Source organism: Danaus plexippus, chromosome 8, assembly GCF_018135715.1.
Source record: "Danaus plexippus chromosome 8, MEX_DaPlex, whole genome shotgun sequence".
Classification (NCBI taxonomy): Eukaryota; Metazoa; Arthropoda; class Insecta; order Lepidoptera; family Nymphalidae; genus Danaus; species Danaus plexippus.
Window position 1 is genome coordinate 9,392,201 of NC_083542.1, and position 19,078 is coordinate 9,411,278.

At 41.9% G+C, this 19,078-nt stretch overlaps 1 protein-coding gene across 1 annotated transcript; it reads left to right on the forward strand.

Annotated features, from left to right (window-relative positions):
* Positions 1-407: 407 nt before the first annotated feature.
* Positions 408-10,457, forward strand: LOC116776529 (probable cytochrome P450 9f2). Its single transcript, XM_061521125.1, has 10 exons — positions 408-659; positions 719-882; positions 1,621-1,737; positions 2,286-2,491; positions 2,566-2,701; positions 2,859-2,924; positions 5,836-6,054; positions 7,127-7,224; positions 9,911-10,079; positions 10,162-10,457. Exons 1-10 carry the CDS (start codon positions 451-453, stop codon positions 10,332-10,334), a joined length of 1,557 nt encoding a protein of 518 aa, XP_061377109.1. The 5' UTR covers positions 408-450; the 3' UTR covers positions 10,335-10,457.
* The last annotated feature ends 8,621 nt before the right edge of the window (positions 10,458-19,078 follow it).

Sequence of the window (19,078 nt, forward strand, 5' to 3'; positions counted from 1 at the left end):
TAAATCTATCAACCACAAAATATAGCAGTTAATAATAGTATTCACAGTGACAGAACCTTCCCGTTATTATCTCCCAATGTGCCTTGACAACATATTTAAAATGACATCCTGGCCTATAAACGTCCCTGAAGGAACAAATAGACTGTTGACGATATACATAAACAAATTTTTAATCGTATAGCATTATTAAAAGGAAAAGAAACGTTAATTTTAAAAAAACTGTAACATTTGCGATTGTAAAAATATAAGGAGATTAATGGTACTAATCATATTATTCGTGATATAAATCCAATGTTGTTTTAGCGATTAAAGATTACTTGCTAACCGCTTATAACTTCCAACCTTTCGCATTTATTAAACGTAATAGCTATTGAAATTGATAATTCAAGTTCTCTGTTATCACGTAACGTCCCGCGTATGAGATAGTACGTCGTAGCAGTTCAGAACAAAATGATCATCGAAATTGTTGTGTTTATACTGACTTCTCTAATAATATATTTTATTTATATACACAAAAGTATTCATAAATATTTTGATGACCGCGGCATAAAATATTTACCCGGTGTTCCTATATTTGGAAATAATTTTAGAAGCTGGTTTCTAAAAAGGCATTTACTAGACGACCTTGATTCTGTATACAAAGCCTTCCCAGAGGAAAGGTGAGTTAAAATATCTTTTTAGTACAAGAAACTGTTGCTAATATTTTTTTTATAAACAGATATGTGGGCTACATCGAAGGCACGACTAAGATAATAATTATTAGAGATCCTGAGATCACGAGAAATATCACAGTAAAGGATTTTCAACATTTCACTGACCATAAGACTTTCTTCTCGGAAGAAACTGAGCCTCTCTTTGGAGGAAGTCTTTTCAGTATGAAAGGTAAGACTGTTGATACATAAACTATGGTTTGTTAAATCCGATCCTTACAAACCCTACTAATATTGTAACTTCAACCTGATATAAGTTACATATATTTAAATAATAACTCGATTATTTTGACCAATATTATATGTCATGAACAAGTAATTAATAAAACAATTCTAATGATAAACACTTCATATCCATACTTGATTAAATAAAAACAAATTATAAATATTAAACATGTCACACTTGTGATTTACATTATATTAAATTTGTTCACTTACAATGAAACATTCATACTTTTACTGTACTCCCCCTTTTCATAACATTTCACTTGATTTTTCCATGTATTGAAAACATGTTTATCAATGGGAATGATTTATAAATTGGATACATTATATAAATATGGAATAAATCAATCAATGAGCAAATGATTTTAAAAGTTATGATATCATATCAATAGATCTCACTTAGAATAAAACTAATGTTAATTATTCTTCTGTCTTCATATTCACTTATTATACTATATTCATTATAGTTTTTAAATTAGTTTGTGAAAACCGTTTCATTAGATCACATACAAGGAAATATTAAAACTTCTACTATTCTCCCCCTTTCATAACATTTCACTTGTTAACATATGTTATCGTAATTTGCACTTACACTTACACTTGATATAAAACACAATGTTACCGTCGTTTTATTCACCAGTTAATATTATACATTATTATTAATTATAGATTTTAATATGTTTAGGTGAGAGATGGCACAGCATGCGAACAACCCTTAGCCCAGCGTTCACCAGCTCCAAGATGCGACTAATGATGCCGTTCATGAGCGAAATCAGTTCCAACATTGTAGAATATCTAAAAGGTATCTGTCTATATTTATTTATTTATCTATATGTATGTTGTATTATATATTAAAGTTTTTAGTAATATGGATACAAAGACATTTATCCTAATAATCGCCTTAACTGTAACTTCAAGTGAAATCACAATGACCTCTTCATGAAGGAATTAACTTTAAGCCTTGCTTAATGTTTACCATAGGCCTTGTGACGGTTAATGTCGTTTGATTAAATTCCAATGCTAAGAAGGAAAGCAATTTAAACAGCAATTATAAGTTACTACAAGCAAAGAATACACTTTCAAATTAATCAAATTCCCATCAGACATTACAAATGTTTATGCTAGACAGTACGGATTATGTTAACATAACGTTTGCTAACTTTTAATGACGTCTCAATCTAATTAAACTTCGGATGTGAATGTTGTCAAACTCCTCGCGTTTCGTTGCGAGTAGGTTTATTCGAAATTATTGTAATCGGAAAATGAAAGTCAGAGCTCGTATCGAGTACAATAATTAAAGTTATAACTGCCGAATGTCTTCATTAGAAGTGTGTTTCTTCTCTAACGCAGGTCACGTAAATGAAGACGTTGATGTTCAAGACCTGATGCGACGATATACCAATGACGTCATTGCATCTGCTGCTTTTGGTCTTCAAGTAAATTCAGTCGAGGATCGAGATAATGAATTTTTCAACATCGGCAGAGATCTATTTTCCTTCACATTTTTCCAAAGATTTTATATGATTTTTGTAGCTTTATTTCCGAACTTTACAAAGGTAAACATTGAATATTTGAAAACAAAAAAAATCAAACTGGTTAATGGACTTAATACAAAACATGTATGTTTTAGAATCTGGGTATCACGATATTTCCAAAAAAAGTTATGCACTTCTTTAAAGGAATAGTTGTAAACACGATGCAACATAGAGAAAAAAATAATATTCACAGACCTGACATGATACAATTACTAATGGAAGCTTCTAAAGGTAAATAAAAAAAATTAAATTATATGTATCTGATATATAACAATCAGATCGCATTGTGGATATCCAAAAAATCTGTAATATTTTCCATATGTATAGAGAAATCAATTTATTTTTGCATATTACGTTATCCTTTGCTAATAATATATTTTAAATTTAGGTACATTGAAAGATGAGAGTGATAAATCACAAAGTAACGAAGCATCCAAACAAAAACCTGAAAAAGGTGAGTTCAGTAATATATAATGGTGCATTTAAATAAAACAACAAAACTATTTTTTATTTATCATCATCATCATCATCATCATCATCATCATCATCATCATCATCAGCCTATCGGAAGCCCACTGCTGAGCAAAGGCTTCTTCTCAGATCGAGAAGGTTTGAGCATTGACCATCACGCTTGCTCAAGACGGGTTGGTGATTTCAAACTTATAATTCGATATGATAAGTCCAGGTTCCCACACGATGTTTTCCTTCACCGTCTGTCTAATAAAGTACAGTATACAGTGTCTAAGAAAGTACATATGACTAAGAAAAATCACATTGGTACTTGCCAGGTTTCAAACCCGAGCCTTCACGCATGACAGGCGGTCCCATAACCTCCAGGCCACCATGACATTTTATTTCTATTAGTATCTAATGCTATCTGCAAACAATGACTTAAATTTCTTGTAAAATATTGCAAATGCTCACAAACCTCACTAACTGTTGAGGTCGTATTGTGTTACAGACGTGGATATAAAGGGTTTTCCATTAAGGGCGTTTGATCTTTGAAATGCAAAAAAAAAATACATGTAGGAAAGATATTTGCGAAATTTTTTTTTTATTTGGAAGGTCTATTGACCCCATTATGTATGGAATATGACATCATTCAAATGACCGCCACGGCTTCGGTTGGTGGCGCGCACACGAAAGGTCCAATTTTCGATGACTCTGGCGCACAAATCGGGCTGTATTTGATCGATGGCGTGGCGTATGTTGACTTTGAGGGCATCGGTGGTTTGCGGCTTGTTGGCATAGACCTGCGACTTAAGAAAACTCCACAAGAAAAAGTCCAGCGGGGTCAAATCGCACGATCTCGGTGGCCAGTTCACGTCGCCTCCGCGCGAGATGACCATGTCCAGAAATTGCTCGTGCAGAACTTCCATCGTAGCGTGTGCTGTGTGGCACGTAGCGCCGTCCTGTTGAAACCACATGTTGTCCAGATCCATATTCTCGATTTCAGGCCAAAAGAAGTTGGTTATCATCGACCGGTATCGCTCACCATTGACGGTGACGGCCACACCATTATCGTTTTCGAAAAAATACGGACCAATCACGCCTCCGGCCCAAAATCCGCACCAAACAGTCACTTTCTGCGGGTGCATTGCCACTTGGTGAACCTCGTGTGGATTGGTCTCGTCCCAAATACGGCAATTTTGCTTGTTGACATAGCCATTCATCCAAAAATGCGCCTCGTCGCTGAAGATGATTTTTTTGCCAAAATCGGCGTCAACTTCCAACTGCTCTAATGCCCAGTCAGCGAATACACGGCGCTGTCTATGGTCATTAACCTTGAGCTCTTGGGTCAGCTGGATCTTGTACGGGTGCAGGCTCAAGTCACAACGCAAAATTCGCCAAGTTGTCGTCTGCGAAAGGCCGAGTTCCTGTGCGCGACGCGGAATTGACTGCCGCGGGTTTTCGAGGACACTGTCGCGCACAGCGGCGATATTCTCGGCAGATCTCGCGTTACGTTGACGCACAGGAACCGGCTGATTGTTAACTGACCCGGTTGACTCGAATTTGTCCACCAATCGACGGATAGTCGACTCGGCAGGACGATCATCGCGACCGTAAAACGGGCGAAGTGCGCGGAACGTTGCTCGAACTGAAGACCCATTTTCATAAAACAATTTTATGATTTGCACGTGCTGCTCGACACTGTAACCTGCCATGGTGGTTTGGGAGGACGGATTGAATATAACACACTGCATTTGACAGCTGTCACTCAAACAACATGGCCGCAATCAGCTGTCAAAGTTCAAGCGTCCCTATTGGAAAACCCCATAAATAATTTTCGTAAGTTGATAATAATTGCTAGGCGTGGTTGTTTAAAAAATATGTTCATATTTTATTAAACCTCCCAAAATTACTCTTCACGAACAGAGATCTCTGGTGAAACAAAACGAAAGAAATGGTTGCGTTTCTTTTTTTTTCGATTTGACTATAGCTGTTAGCCCTAATGGCTTTGACAGCGTTACCGGGAGGGATGGATGGCCCGATTGAATCCACCTGTTTAATTCGGGCCCGAAGGGTCCGACGGGTCCGACGGGTGATACGCTCGTCCGAAGGGTGCCTCTAAGAGGCCGGACCTTGGCTTAGGACGTCGTTAAAGGGGAGCATGGCATCGGGTAATGGGACTGCATGACGCCCCCCGACGGCAGAACGCCGGAGCGACGTGTTAGAAACGGGACCTCGTGTTCGCCGGCGAAGGTTGTGTATGTTAGTGTGGTAATTTTGGATAGTGGGGGTATTTGTGTCTGTATTGCCGGTTGTTATTTTGTCGTCAGGGTCTAAAAGGACATCTTTAGGACGCCTCTTGCGTATCGGGGAGTTGGGAGATGGGGAATAGTCGGCCGCTTTGACTATTTACGGATTGAACAATGGTTACGTTTGTCATATTTGCATTCATACAAAGCTGACTGAAGCATAAAAATATAATAGTTGAGCAACTACCTGCATTATTACCACATGCAAGTTGGTTATTGACAGAATAGCTAATTAACCTCTTGAGGAAGGTTTCCATCAAGACAATGTACACACCACACAAGAAAGTGAGCCAATTCTTGAGAAAAATTAAGAGTACCATTCCTGTATAAAAGCGGGTGTATACAAGCTTGATTATGATTGTGACTTGTGATACATTGGACAAACAAATCATTGGTTAAATAATTTTCGGACATTAAAAAAGGGAGTTCGTCGAAGTCATCAGTGTGTGCCCACACAATGGTCGAACCGAGATACTACATTCGGTTTTAATTAATATTAATCAGCGAAGCTATTGAAATTTAAAAAATATTCATGAAAAACATTTAATTTAACTAAAAACAACTTTGAGGTAATAATTTTATTGATAAAAAAGTATTATATTTCAGAATGGACTTTGGAAGAGATAGCGAGCCAAGTTTTCATATTTTTTGCCGCTGGATATGAAACCTCGGCATCAACTTTGGTCATGTGCATTCATGAATTGGCCCTGAACCCCGATGTCCAAGAGAAATTGTATCAAGAGATCAAAGAGTACAAAGAGAAACACGGAGAAATTACTTTCGAGCATATACACAATCTAAAATATCTAGATTGCGTTTTAAATGGTGAGAATACTCATCATATTTTGTTATTATTTCCATTTGTTTCTTACATCATAACATTACAATAATTGAAATGTATATTTGACCTACTTCATTAAAACGGTTCGTCAATGAAATAATGTATCAACCAATAGATCATTAGATTTTTAACGGTTAGTTGACATTGACATGTTTGTTGGTGAGTCGAGTGGTAAAATGTTACACAGATTATGTTTTAGACTAAAATTAAAGTTGCTTTAAAAGTTATACATACAATAAGATAGACAGAAATTTTAACTGGAACGTTAAGTATTATTATCGTACATGACAGCTGTCAATCTGACACCCACTGTTTGATTGTAAATTGAATTTGGTTTTAAGATAACGGTAAGTAAAGTAAAATTAACTAAAGTTTTGTATAACATATCGTTTGCGCGTGTATGAGCTTCTAATAATTCATTAACTTTTTATTTTTAAATTTAATCTTTATTTAAAAACGATAGCTATAAACAATATCGACGTCAAATTGGACAGATTATCACATTTCCAAGAGATAGTTTAACACAATTACTTCCCAACGTTTTCCATAAAACTTAGAGCCATTTATTCTTTTATTTTACTATCTCACATTTTTTTTGTATTTTTGGAAATATGAAAAAATGTATGACCTAGCACAGTGCCCTGTAGTTTGAATAGATGGCATAATCTATTCGTTAACCAATATTGAAATAACAAATATTAATGATTACTATTTTAGTTATTTTTTGTTTCTTTATATATTTGACCTTCTATATTGCTATGAATTTTTAATTTCGTTGATACACTTTTCCATATTCAATATCTTTAAACCTTAATGCTGTTGGCACAACTTTTGATTTTGATACTATGCGAAACATTTTATTCTTTCTCATAAATCAAATGTTTATCTTCAAGTTTAAATATAATCCCGTTAAACATCTCCTTTGTCAGAGATCAAAATGTAGTTTAGTGATTAAAATGTAATTGTAACATGTCAACTTTCACCTTTCGCCCGCAGAAAATAAAAGTTTCATTAGAAGAGATAAATTAGAAGCTTAATGATTATTTTTATTTTTAGAGACTTCCAGAAAATGGTCAGCAGCTTTGATTATGGATCGAGCCTGCACTATTCCTTATGAACTTCCTCCGCCCAGAGAAGGGTTAAAGCCAGTACAAGTAAGTTATAGTTTAATAGAAATTACAAAAAATTCTCATTAAAATTTTAATTACTAACCTTCATGAAAAAGTATTTTGTTTTATATATCACTGTTACACTAGCTAGTGCAGCTAGTTAACTACTACACTAGCTGTTACCCGCTACTCCGTCTGCGTAAGAAAAATAATAAGAAACTATAACAAAACTTTAAAGCCCCGTATGCGCCCTGCCTCCCACTCGCGCGTTATAATTTCGGGATGGTCATACGGGATCTTGAAAAAAGTACCCTTAGTTACTTTTTATTACATCAGCTACCTGCCAATAAGTCCCGTTAAACGCGGTTTAGCCATTTCAGATATCAGCCGAAACAAACATACACTCGTATTGTGTTTACATATATATAAAAAGGTAGGGGTTGGTGATAAAAAAACAAAAATTTAGGGTTTTATGTATTTTTGATGCCACATTATAAAAAAATAAAAACAAAAAAATTCGTTCAAAATTTAAAAAAAAGTTTAAGGGTGAACAACCCTTATCACTAAGGGGGATGAAAATAGATGTTGGCCGATTCTCAGACCTAATCAATATGCTCACAAAATTTCATAAGAATCGGTCCAGCCGTTTCGGAGGAGTACGGGAACGAACATTGTGACACGAGAATTTTATATATAAGATACATATCGATTTTAGCACCAAGTCATTAGCCTTAAAGAAGGTGACATCAGCAATGCTGACGTCACTAACTTCAATACTTCAGAAACTTCCATGATACTTCATAATAAAACTTCAATTTTCTAAATTTCCTTGTATTTCTTGACGATTCTATATTCTTCAACAGTCAGCACTGAACTGAAATATAATGCGGTCGTATTTATACCAAAATAAAAATTGTTCTATATTCATCTTTTAAATAGTTTTTAATTTCGTTTTATTTATAACAAAAATCATGACTGAGTGACATCAAGAATGAGTTTTATAAAAAATACAATAATTGATGGCAGCCACAAGTTATTAGTTCTTATAGCGCCGATACGGCCATTCTAGAAGGCGGTGCGTGCTATTCATCTGGTCAATTTAGATTCATAATGTGTCTTCTCTTGGGTGGTGGTTGTTACTTTCTTGTACCAATCGTGCGTATTGTGGATTAAGTAAATGGACCAATTTAAAGGATCGATGTTGAATCATCTGAACTTATGCCGATATGGTCACAAAACGGTGCGTGCTCTGCATTGTTTTCTGTGACAACAGAAAGGTACTTATCTAATTAAACCTAGATATTGTTATGGTTATCCAATGTCTGCACACGGCCACTACATTTTTTTTGTGTCAGGTTGGACAATCCTCATGAAGCCCTTCCGCCCTCAGGGAAGCTTATGGCTATGTCATCGGATGTTAGATATTTAAAATCTTGTAATTGTAGATTGATTAAGTACTTGTCTAATCAAGGGTTCCCAAGGCTTCCCTACATTATCTCATGATTCTCTTAAATATACAACAAGGAGCTCAGAGATAATACTCGCCACAAGTATTCTTTCATAAATCTATTACATCATAAATATGTGGGGTATTATTATTCTCTCACGGCTCTGCAAGGCATCCCTATCTAGCATCTCATGGTTCTCTTGAGGATACAGCATCGGTAAGATGTCAGCTCAAAGTTAATGACATACATTAAGCTCAGAGTTACTATTCTCTGAATGTTTAATTTTCTTTACTACAATCGTACGTCATTGCGTTAGGTGATGCGGTACCCTAAATCATGTCACTGTTCCGAAAGCTAATGGTAGAACCGAGGTTATACAGGCAGTGGTTGACATCGGAGCTTGTTCCGATTCCTTTTAAAGCATACTTCATGTACGAGTATGTCCGGGTTTTTAACAATAAGAGAACAAATTAACATTCCTTGTCCTGAGTCTGATTATTAGTAAACTAGAAACTTCCAGATGGATTTAATTTTTATATTGAGAAGCTCAATACAAATGCGCTCATCATAAGGGTAATGACAGCTTAAACCACATACATTTTAATTATTCAAGCTATTTTTGGTTACTGGTCTCGAGATAATCCTAGTCTTGACAACAACTCACTGATTTCTTTAGACGAATCATGATTATCGAATCCTGATCGAATCATGATCATAGTAGTAAGGAGGTTCTTTTTCATTAACGACGATGTGTTTGCCATCCAATCGTATATCCATAGTTTGGAAGGACCTTTTACAAGCCTGCATGCTTTATTTCTTTCGTCAAAATCTTTGCGTTCATAGTATTCTATATCTTTATCTATGGGCTGGCACCTTCCACGAATGCGAACATCTTCGTTCATTGCTTACGTTAGTTATCTTAACACGGTTCATAATAATTCATAACATTTCCCGAAGATTCATAATATTTCCTGAAGATACTGTATTCTTAAACAGTGCGCACTGAGCTTAAATGTAGTGCGTCTATTGATTGTATTTAAACAAAAATTAAAAAATAGTTCTCTATTCATCTTTTAAAAAGTTTTTGATTTTGTTTTTCTTATAACAATAATCATGACTAACAATAAGCTTTTATAAAAAATGCAATATTTGATAAAACCTACAAAATATTATAATATTGCAACCATCATTAGTATATATATAAATATATATATATATATATTAGTGATTTATTTGTATCCTTGTTTCTGTATCTTTTTCCTAGTCTATATGTATGATTTCAGCTACAACCTGGAGATGTTGTTTACAACATGGTTAATTGTATTCACATGGATCCCATCTACCATCCCAGCCCTGAAAAGTTTGAACCCGAAAGATTTTCCGATGAGAACAAGCATAAAATCAAACCATTTACATATATGCCTTTTGGCATGGGTCCGCGGATCTGCATTGGTATGGTGTTTCACAAATTAAGTTTAAATTCACATGCAATAATTATGTGTTGATGTTACCAGAAATACTTTTTTACTTTCAGGGATAAGATTCGCGCAACTTGAAATTAAAATTCTGATATTTGAATTATTGTTAAACTTCAAGATCGTTAAATGCCCAAAAACTATGGACCCTGTGGTATTGAAACCAGACACTTTTAATATACAACCAAAAGATGATTCTATTGTCCGATTTGTGCCCAGATATGATCATTGATAGTGTTGGGAAATTCCTTGGGAAAGACCTATATTCTTTTAAGTTAATTGTCATCTATAGCCTATATTTTTTTTCATGTTTTTATAATAAAATTTAATAATAAAAGTATTTGAATAAAAAAAATTATTTTACAATACAATAATTCCTTCATGTTACTCGATTCTGAATTGATTCAACGCTGTGTTCACAAGAGATTTAACATTTATTTAATAGTATGGACGGTAACAAAAGTTTAATCAAAAAACTAACACATTTTAAAATGTATTTAAATTAAAAGATTTGCCAATAAAATTTAAACGTAGTCTAGAACAAATGTGCAGTTGAGTTCCAACAATACTTGAAAACAAAGTAAATCACCATTATGCCCTATCAGATTCAAATTTTGGAACAATAATAGATAGAGACGTAAGTTTCAAATACATTACTGTATTGTCACGACATTTTATGGAACTGAGGATTTTAACTCGAGAGACGAAACCTGTCAGCATTCCATGGATTCACCGAGCGGGTGCCGGGTCCATCGCATTGCAGGGAGAGGAGCTTCAACAGTGCCTGGGACTTGCGAATCAGCTGTAGGTTTAAGGGGCCCTATCTAACGCGCGTCAAACGTTCACTTCCGCCGTCCAAGCTCCTCTCTCTACCTAACCTAATTTGAAAAGAACCTACTAGGGCTGCCTTCGAGGGGCACGCCCCAAGTGATATCCTCTACGTCCCCGCCGTGTGCCCTGGACCCCTTCCTGACCACCGTAACGGAGTGGTAGGTTGGGTGACCAAATCTGGATATCATTACTTGTGGCTTTTAGGAGTGCTTTCGTTGCGTTTTTTTGCTGTCAGAGCTTACACTTTTGTTCTGCTCTCTCTGCTATTTGACCCTCTCCACTTGGTGCGCGGTAACGCAGTGGCCAGTGGGAGGTGACTATTTCGCGGCTCTCCGTATTAACTGTTTTCTGTATTCGATCCCTTACTGACTTGGCTTGCCTACTGGACTTTGTAGCTATTGTGGTGTGGATCTGTTGAATTGTGTGTTAGTTCTTTTATTTGTTTGTGTTGTTTGTTTGTTTCATTTAATCTGTTTGGGGAAAACATTTTTTCCCCAACAGAATCAGTCTTGGGCAGGGCCCTTGACTGGACAATGTCTGAGAACTCAGAGTCGTCGGACTGGAGAGGGGAGGCTCCTCGAAAAGTCTCCCCAGTCCCTCGGCATACCAGAAGCAGGGCGGCTACTATTTCGAGCGGTTTGGATTCCGAAGCTAACCCGAGGAAGAGGAAGGACTCGGACTCTCAGTCGGACTTCGCTTTTAAGTTCCCGAACGTTGTCCTTCCGAAAGTCCTCAGAAGTTTGAACGGCAGAGGGACCTACCACAATGCTGGTTCGTCCCAAGCCAAGCGTGAGAGGAGGGAAGCAGTGATGGTGGCCACCGACTCCGATTCTACCGTGACCGAAGTGGAGACGGACCAGATGCGTTCCCCCAGAAAGGTGCAGGGTAGGAGGTCGCCAGACACCTCAATAGAGGACTTATTAAACAAAACCAAGGAGAGTTCCGAAAGGATTTGTAAGCTGGCGTCCATGTCCAAAAACCTAAAAGGAACTGTAAAGAAGGAGATCATGGACACCTCTATGGCCATGTCCCAGATGGTCCAGGCAATTGCGGGAAGGTCCACAAGCGAGGAGCTCAAGAGGGTGCTGGCAGACAACAAGCGCCTAAAGGGCCAGCTGTCCGCACTAGAGGGCGAGGTGGTCGCGCTTAGGCGAGCATTTGCTGAGCGCGGCAATCAAAGGAAGAGCCTTTCGGCCGGGGTGGAAGACACCGCAGAAGAGACGCAGGTCAGCAAGCCTAGTGAAGGCATCACTAGGACGGAGCTGGCCAGCATAATGGATCGCTTTCAGCGAGAGCTGAGCGAGCAATTCGGGCGCATAATAAGTGCCCGCTTGGAGGGGCTCGAGGTGGATGGCCGACTCCTTCCAGCCGTCTCACACCGTCCAGCATTGGCATCTGAGACCCAGAAAAGGAGCCACAAGCAAGTAGATAAGCCCACCACTCTTGCCCCACCGGCGAACATGCCTAAGGAGGCGAGAGCCAAAAAGGGGGCTAAAACGAAGGCCGTGGCAACGGACTCAGGACGAGCTGCAGAGCAGGCGGCGGGTCCCTCCCAACAGGAACCACCTGTGGTTTTGGAAGGCTGGACGACAGTGGTGAAGCGGACAAAATCCAAGAAGTCCGCGCCAGCCCCCGCTGCCCCTAAGGCACCAAAGAAGAAGCCTTCTCTACCGAAGCAGCCAAAAACCCTAGCGGTGGTCGTGACCCTTAAGCCAGAGGCCGTGGCTGAGGGCATCACGTACAAGGATGCCATTGCTAAGGCCAAACAGTCCGTCAACTTGGAAGAGCTGGGAATTGGCTCGACCAAATTCCGGACGGGGATAACGGGGGCTCGAATTATCGAGCTCCCTAAGGAGGTCTCTGCCGCCCAGGCGGACAGCCTTGCGTCCAGGATTGGCCAAGCTTTAGGGGATGCCGCCAAGGTGACACGCCCCAGGAAAATAGCCAACGTCCGAATTTCTGGCCTGGACGACTCGGTGACCCCGGAGGAAATCCGCAAGGCCCTGGCGGAAAAAACTGGAGTCTCCCCGGACGACTTTAAGGTAGGGCTAATTACCCACGGGTACACTGGGATAGGCTCTACTATAACTGCCTGCCCCATTGAAACCGTTCCTAAGTTGGCGGAAGCGGGTCGGCTCTGTGTGGGCTGGAGCGCTGCCTCCATCAGGGTTCTGGAGCAGCGCCCAATGAGGTGTCACAGGTGCTACGGTATTGGACACCCGCAGCAACTATGCCCCTCTAACAAGGACCGCAGCAGATTATGTTTCCGCTGCGGAGAAGAGGGGCATATATCTAAAGACTGTTCAGCCCCACTTTGCTGCGCGGTGTGCAAAGACCGGGGCCTGGCATCGGGTCACCGAATGGGGGGAGCCCACTGTAACCCCCCTCCGGTCAAAGGCCGCTCCCTACAATGGGGATCAGCCCTCCACTCTCCGGCCACGTCGGCTGCCCCTGTAGAGATGCCTATGGAAATCAACAATGCCAGTTAGGCCCATAGGTAAAGTTCTTCAGGGGAACTTAAACCACGCGGTCGCAGCACAGGACCTCTTGTACCAGACTGTGGCCGAGTGGAACATAAATGTAGCTATCGTTGCGGAGCCATACTCTATTCCCCGAACCCATAAATGGGCCGGATCCGTGGATGGTTCCGCGGCTATTTTCTTTCCCGGCGTGGCCTGTACTCACTCCGTTGTGGAGAGAGGAGTGGGCTTTGTGGCAGCTCGATGGGGAGAAGTAGTGGTGGTCTCTACATACTTCTCCCCAAACCGCAGCCGGGCCGACTTTGAGTCGTTCCTGGCTACGGTTGAAGGAGTCATCCTTCGGGTGGCCCCCAGTCCGGTGCTGGTGGCTGGGGACCTCAATGCGTGGTCTCGCGCTTGGGGCTCTACCAGACCTAACGCCCGCGGTCGTGTCCTGGAGTCCTGGGTTCTGTCATTGGGACTCCAGATTCTCAATAGAGGCAACACTCCAACCTGCGTCCGGTGGCAAGGCACATCCATAGTGGACGTGACCTTTGCCACCCCATCACTTGCGGCTCGCATCAGCGACTGGCGGGTGATGGAGGAAGTGGTGACCCTATCGGACCATCGGTACGTTCGATATGATATCTCCCCAGCATTCCCCGGGACCCCTATCCACAGACCACCTTTCCTAAGGTGGTCACTCGTTCGCCTCCAGCCCGATGTGGCTGAGGAGGCAGCGATGGTGAGAGCATGGGCCGCAGTGCCCGACACCATGGCTGGGGATGCATGCATGGCGGACCTTTTCGCAGACGACATTAAGGTTGTCTGCGATGCCGCTATGCCGAGGACGCAGGCCTGCCCCCGAAACAGGGGGCAGGTATACTGGTGGACGCAGGAACTGTCCAGCCTACGTACCGCCAGTATGGGGGCTAGGCGCGCCTACCAGCGTTACCGTAGGCGCGCCCGAGGAACGCTCGGTGTAGAAGAAAGTCTATACCGGGCCTACCAGGATGCCAACAAGGCATTGCGGACGGCCATTCGCAAGGCCAAAGAGGATGCCTGGGACCAGTTCCTGGGCATACTCAATAACGACCCCTGGGGTAGGCCCTACAGGACGATTAGGGGGAAATTCTCTACTCCAGCTTCTCCTACCTCCTGTATGGAGCCTGGGTTGCTGCGGAGGGTACTTGGGACGTTGTTCCATGATCCTGGACCGTTCGCACCTCCGCGCATGACTACCGCAGATCTCGCTCAAGGGGAGCGGGTCGACGGCCCTCCCGTGTCGGATGCTGAATTCAGCACGATCCGTTTGAGGCTCCGGTGCAAACGCAAGGCGCCGGGGCCGGATGGGGCCCACTCCAAGGTATTGGCTATCGCCTTAGGGCCCCTGGAGGACCGGTACCGCGCAGTGCTCAACACCTGCATTGCGGCGGCCCACTTCCCCAGGCGATGGAGAGTAGGGCGGCTCTGTCTACTCCGTAAGGAGAACCGTCCGGCGGATGCCCCAGAGGGCTACCGGCCTGTGGTGTTGCTGGATGAGGTGGGGAAGACTTTCGAGAAGATCCTCGCCTCCCGCATCATTCAGCATCTAGAAGGCAGTGGGCCAGATCTGGCGGAATGCCAGTACGGTTTCCGCACTGGACGGTCCACGATCGACGCGGTGAAGCACCTCAAAAGGTGGACTGAGGCGGCTATCGACAGAAGGGAGGTGGTGATCGCGGTGTCCCTGGACATCGCGAACGCGTTCAACACCATCCCTCACGAGTGTATCACGGAGGCACTCAAGTATCACCGAGTGCCTTCGTACCTTCGCGCCATTGTCGGGAACTACCTGCAGGACAGTATGATTCTCTATGAGAGCGCGGAGGGCCGGGTCGAGTCGTGGAGAGTGGCGGCAGGAGTACCCCAAGGTTCCGTATTAGGCCCTCTATTATGGAACCTGGGATACAATTGGATTCTGCGGGGAGTGATGCCGCCGCGCATGGATGTCATCTGCTTTGCGGATGACACGATGGTCGTGGCGGCAGCGAAAGATTGGGACGAAGCGGTACACCTTGCGTCGTTCGGCACCTCCCTGGTAGTTCGGCGAATCCGCCTCCTGGGTCTGGAAGTGGCACTAAATAAGACGAGAGCCATCTCCTTCCATGCCCCTCGCCGCAGAGCCCATCTGGAGCTTAAAGTGATGGTAGAGGGCGTCCAAATTCCAGTCGAGGTGCATGCGAAGTACCTCGGCCTTACTTTGGACTCCCGGTGGAGCTTCAAGGAGCATTTTAAGCTCCTCGCTCCACGGCTGTGCGCTGCCGCAGCCGGCCTCGGACGGCTCCTCCCCAACGTGGGAGGGCCTGGTGCAAAGTGCCGTCGGTTGTTTCACGGGGTGATACGGTCGATGGCACTATACGGAGCACCGGTGTGGGCTGAGTGCCTCACACCCTGCACGCAAGCCCTTTTGCGCAGGCCGCAAAGGATAATCGCAACCAGAGCCGTGTGGGCATATCGCACGGTTAGCCACGGGGCGGCCTGCGTACTAGCGGCCACGCCTCCTTATGACATCGATGCACTTGTGCTTGCGGAGGTGTATCGGCACAGAGTCGAGGCGAGGCAGTGGGGTGAAGAGCCTGCTCTAGAAGACATAGAGCAGGCCCGAACCGAAGCGCGGATTGAGGCTCTACACTGTTGGAAGGAGGCACTTGCCAACCCTATCGCAGGTCACCGGACGATTGCCGCGTTTCGTCCGGTGTTAGAGGAGTGGGTGAGGCACCATCGGGGCAACCTCACCTTCCGCCTGGTGCAGATTCTAACAGGACATGGTTGTTTCGGCCACTACCTGCACCGGGTCGCCAGAAGGGAAGAAACGCCACAGTGTCACCACTGCGGCGATCCCGACGACACTGCCGACCACACTATGGTAGTGTGTCCGGCGTGGCAAAATGAGCGCCGTGCACTCACTTCGGCGCTCGGCGGGAGGATTCTCTCGCTTCCAAGTTTGGTCGAGGCCATGATTGGTAGCGATGAGGCTTGGGAGGCTGCCGCTTGCTTCGCCGAAGCAGTAATGTCGGCGAAGGAAGCCGCGGAGAGGGAGCGGGAGGTAAATGCTCTAGCCGCTTCCATCCGGCGTAGACGTACGGGTCGGAGGAGACGGGTGAACCCGTAAACGCCTTTCTTCGACGACCTGGAGGTTCGACCAGCCTGCGTCAAATGGCACTGACGCAGGCATTGCACCTGATCACCACATTTGGGGATTATCTCGGCTTTCCCGGGTAGTTCCCCATCGGCGCGGTAGTCCGGCACAGTAGCCGGGCGGCCCAGGGGTGAATTGGTGAATTGCTACAGCAGGTCCCAAATCACCCTAAATACGGGCAGGAAGGGAAGCCGGGGAGTTTTAGTGGGTATTCCCAGTGCCAATACCATCAGGCGCTGGGCGACCCCTACACAAAACTCACTGTCGAGCCAGGGCAGTGAGCAGTCTGTAAGAGGATTTCTCCCCGAAAAAAAAAAAAAAAAAAAAATAAAATAAAAAAAAAGGGCTGCCTTCGAAGTACGTTCCAAGAATGAATTGATATAAGTTCTGGACAGGCCCAAGTCTTTTAGTATGTTGTAGAGAGATTTTGCCGTTATACCTCTTTCGCCCACTTCTACCGCGTAAAATCTAAATCTAATTCTAAATCCAGGACGAACCTATTTCGAGTGACTTCGTTTGTGTGCTCGTAATATTTATTGACTTTCATGGCATGGTCTTTGGGATGTTGGTTTCCCAAGGAACCGGAAGCTCTATTATCACTACGCGCTTTAAAATTCGCGAGTACATAAATATGTCTGGTCTGAACGCCGACGCATATATATCCTCTGTGATTTTGTATTATTTCTCATACGTATCCATCATTAAAGTCCAATCCGAAGCCACTTTAAGGATAGAGTAAGGCTTGACGTTTGATTTTGTAGCCCTAGTGCCTTCTGTGACAAAACCTACTGATCGTTCGTTTGTGGTTAATTCCCCTTGCGCTTTAGCTACCGAAAGACTAACCGCTTCACGTATGATTTCCAGAACCCTATCGTGACGACGGAAGTAATGATCGCTTTCCAGTTGTATCTTACAACCACCAGCAAATGCTTAGCAGTTCCAACTCTCTTTGCCTACCCACAGGTATAGCAAGTTTTATAGCAAAAGTTTTTTTGGTACCTTTTTCCCATCTTACGAAGTTAATCTGAACTGGGAGAGTCATTTTGAACGCATTGAGATGAAATTTTTTCAATGCTGGCGACTAATCATGAATTAAGGTGCGCCATTTTAGTACTAATGGGAAGCAAAAATGTCTAACCACTCGTTCTGCATCTCCAAACTCAGTGCTTGGATCTTATATTTATCATACTCGTCTCGCCAAATAAAAGATTTATTATATCCGTAAACATTTGCAGAAATGAAACGAACATTCATCAACTCTGACAAAGGTAACAACACTAAATTACATATGGAACCTAAATAATACTTGTCATAATATTATCATACATTTTATTACAGTCTTTAGTGAAGTTTTATGTATGTTGTTAATGAATTTGAATATTTCACTTTATTCACCTTATAATATTAAAAATTAACCAAATAATAATAATAATAAAACACACATAAAATTATTTAATGACGTTCACTGCCGCCACAGGATCTCGTCTGTTTTATTCGTTCAATTGCGTATATTTGGCAGGCGTACACGTTGCTTTTAGACCAAGCACAATTTAAATTGCCACAGAAGCTAGTTAGGGGTTCCGTTACTTTCAATGTGACGGATCCTTCTCACAGAAAATATAACTTAATACCACTTTTATTAAAAGTTTTATTGTCCATTCGATTCCTAAGAAAAAACAATTGTGTCAAATAAGAATAATAAGTAAATATTTTTGTCTAATAGAATCACTCGCAACTTGTTTCAACCGCTATATATAATTTTGAAATATGTTTCGTCTTGCCTTTATTCCATTCATTTTTTTAATAAAATTTATTGTCTGTAAGGAGGTAGCACAATTCGCGTGTTATTTCAGTGGTAATTCAGAGCCGGCGACGAGACCACGGGCTATAAATCCTCATTGTCGCCGCTTTGTTGCGTCTTTAATCCCAGTCGCTTGTTTTAAGAGTTAATAGCGACATCCAAGGATAGCTTAATTTTTGCATAAGCTTCACTTCTTATATTAAAGTTTTACTATGTATTTTTCTGTAACCGACTGTATTTTTTTTAACCTTACATATATATATATATGTAAGGTTAAAAAACTTGTGTCTTGAGAGATAGAATGAAATAAATTAAATTAATTTAAAAGGGTAATAAATTTTATTCGCACTTATATATATATATATATATATTTATATATATATAACAATTAATTTGTTTAATCATATCTAACGTCTATCGTTGAGAATAAATGATTTCCATAGCATAGGTTTCAGCAGCCATTGAAATGTTACGATTATAAATTAATATATATACCATAAACTGTATTTATATATGTATTTTCCATTTTACTAGAAAAGAAAACTAATCAGAAAATAGGAGTTTGAATCCTCGATAAAAAAAAACGGAAAGTTTCTTAACCATTCGACATTAAAATAAATGATGATTTCAAATGAGCATCATTAAAACTGTCTCTTTTAAAGAAAACTCTTACTGAACATACGTGAAGCTACGTAACTCCCAGT

Bases quoted from the DNA above. Each gene is read 5' to 3' on its own strand.
- LOC116776529 (XM_061521125.1), top strand. From the start codon at position 451: ATGATCATCGAAATTGTTGTGTTTATACTGACTTCTCTAATAATATAT. The intron at 2,492-2,565 runs GTAAACATTGAA...TGTATGTTTTAG, and splicing joins TATTTCCGAACTTTACAAAG to AATCTGGGTATCACGATATT. The intron at 6,055-7,126 runs GTGAGAATACTC...TTTTATTTTTAG, and splicing joins TCTAGATTGCGTTTTAAATG to AGACTTCCAGAAAATGGTCA.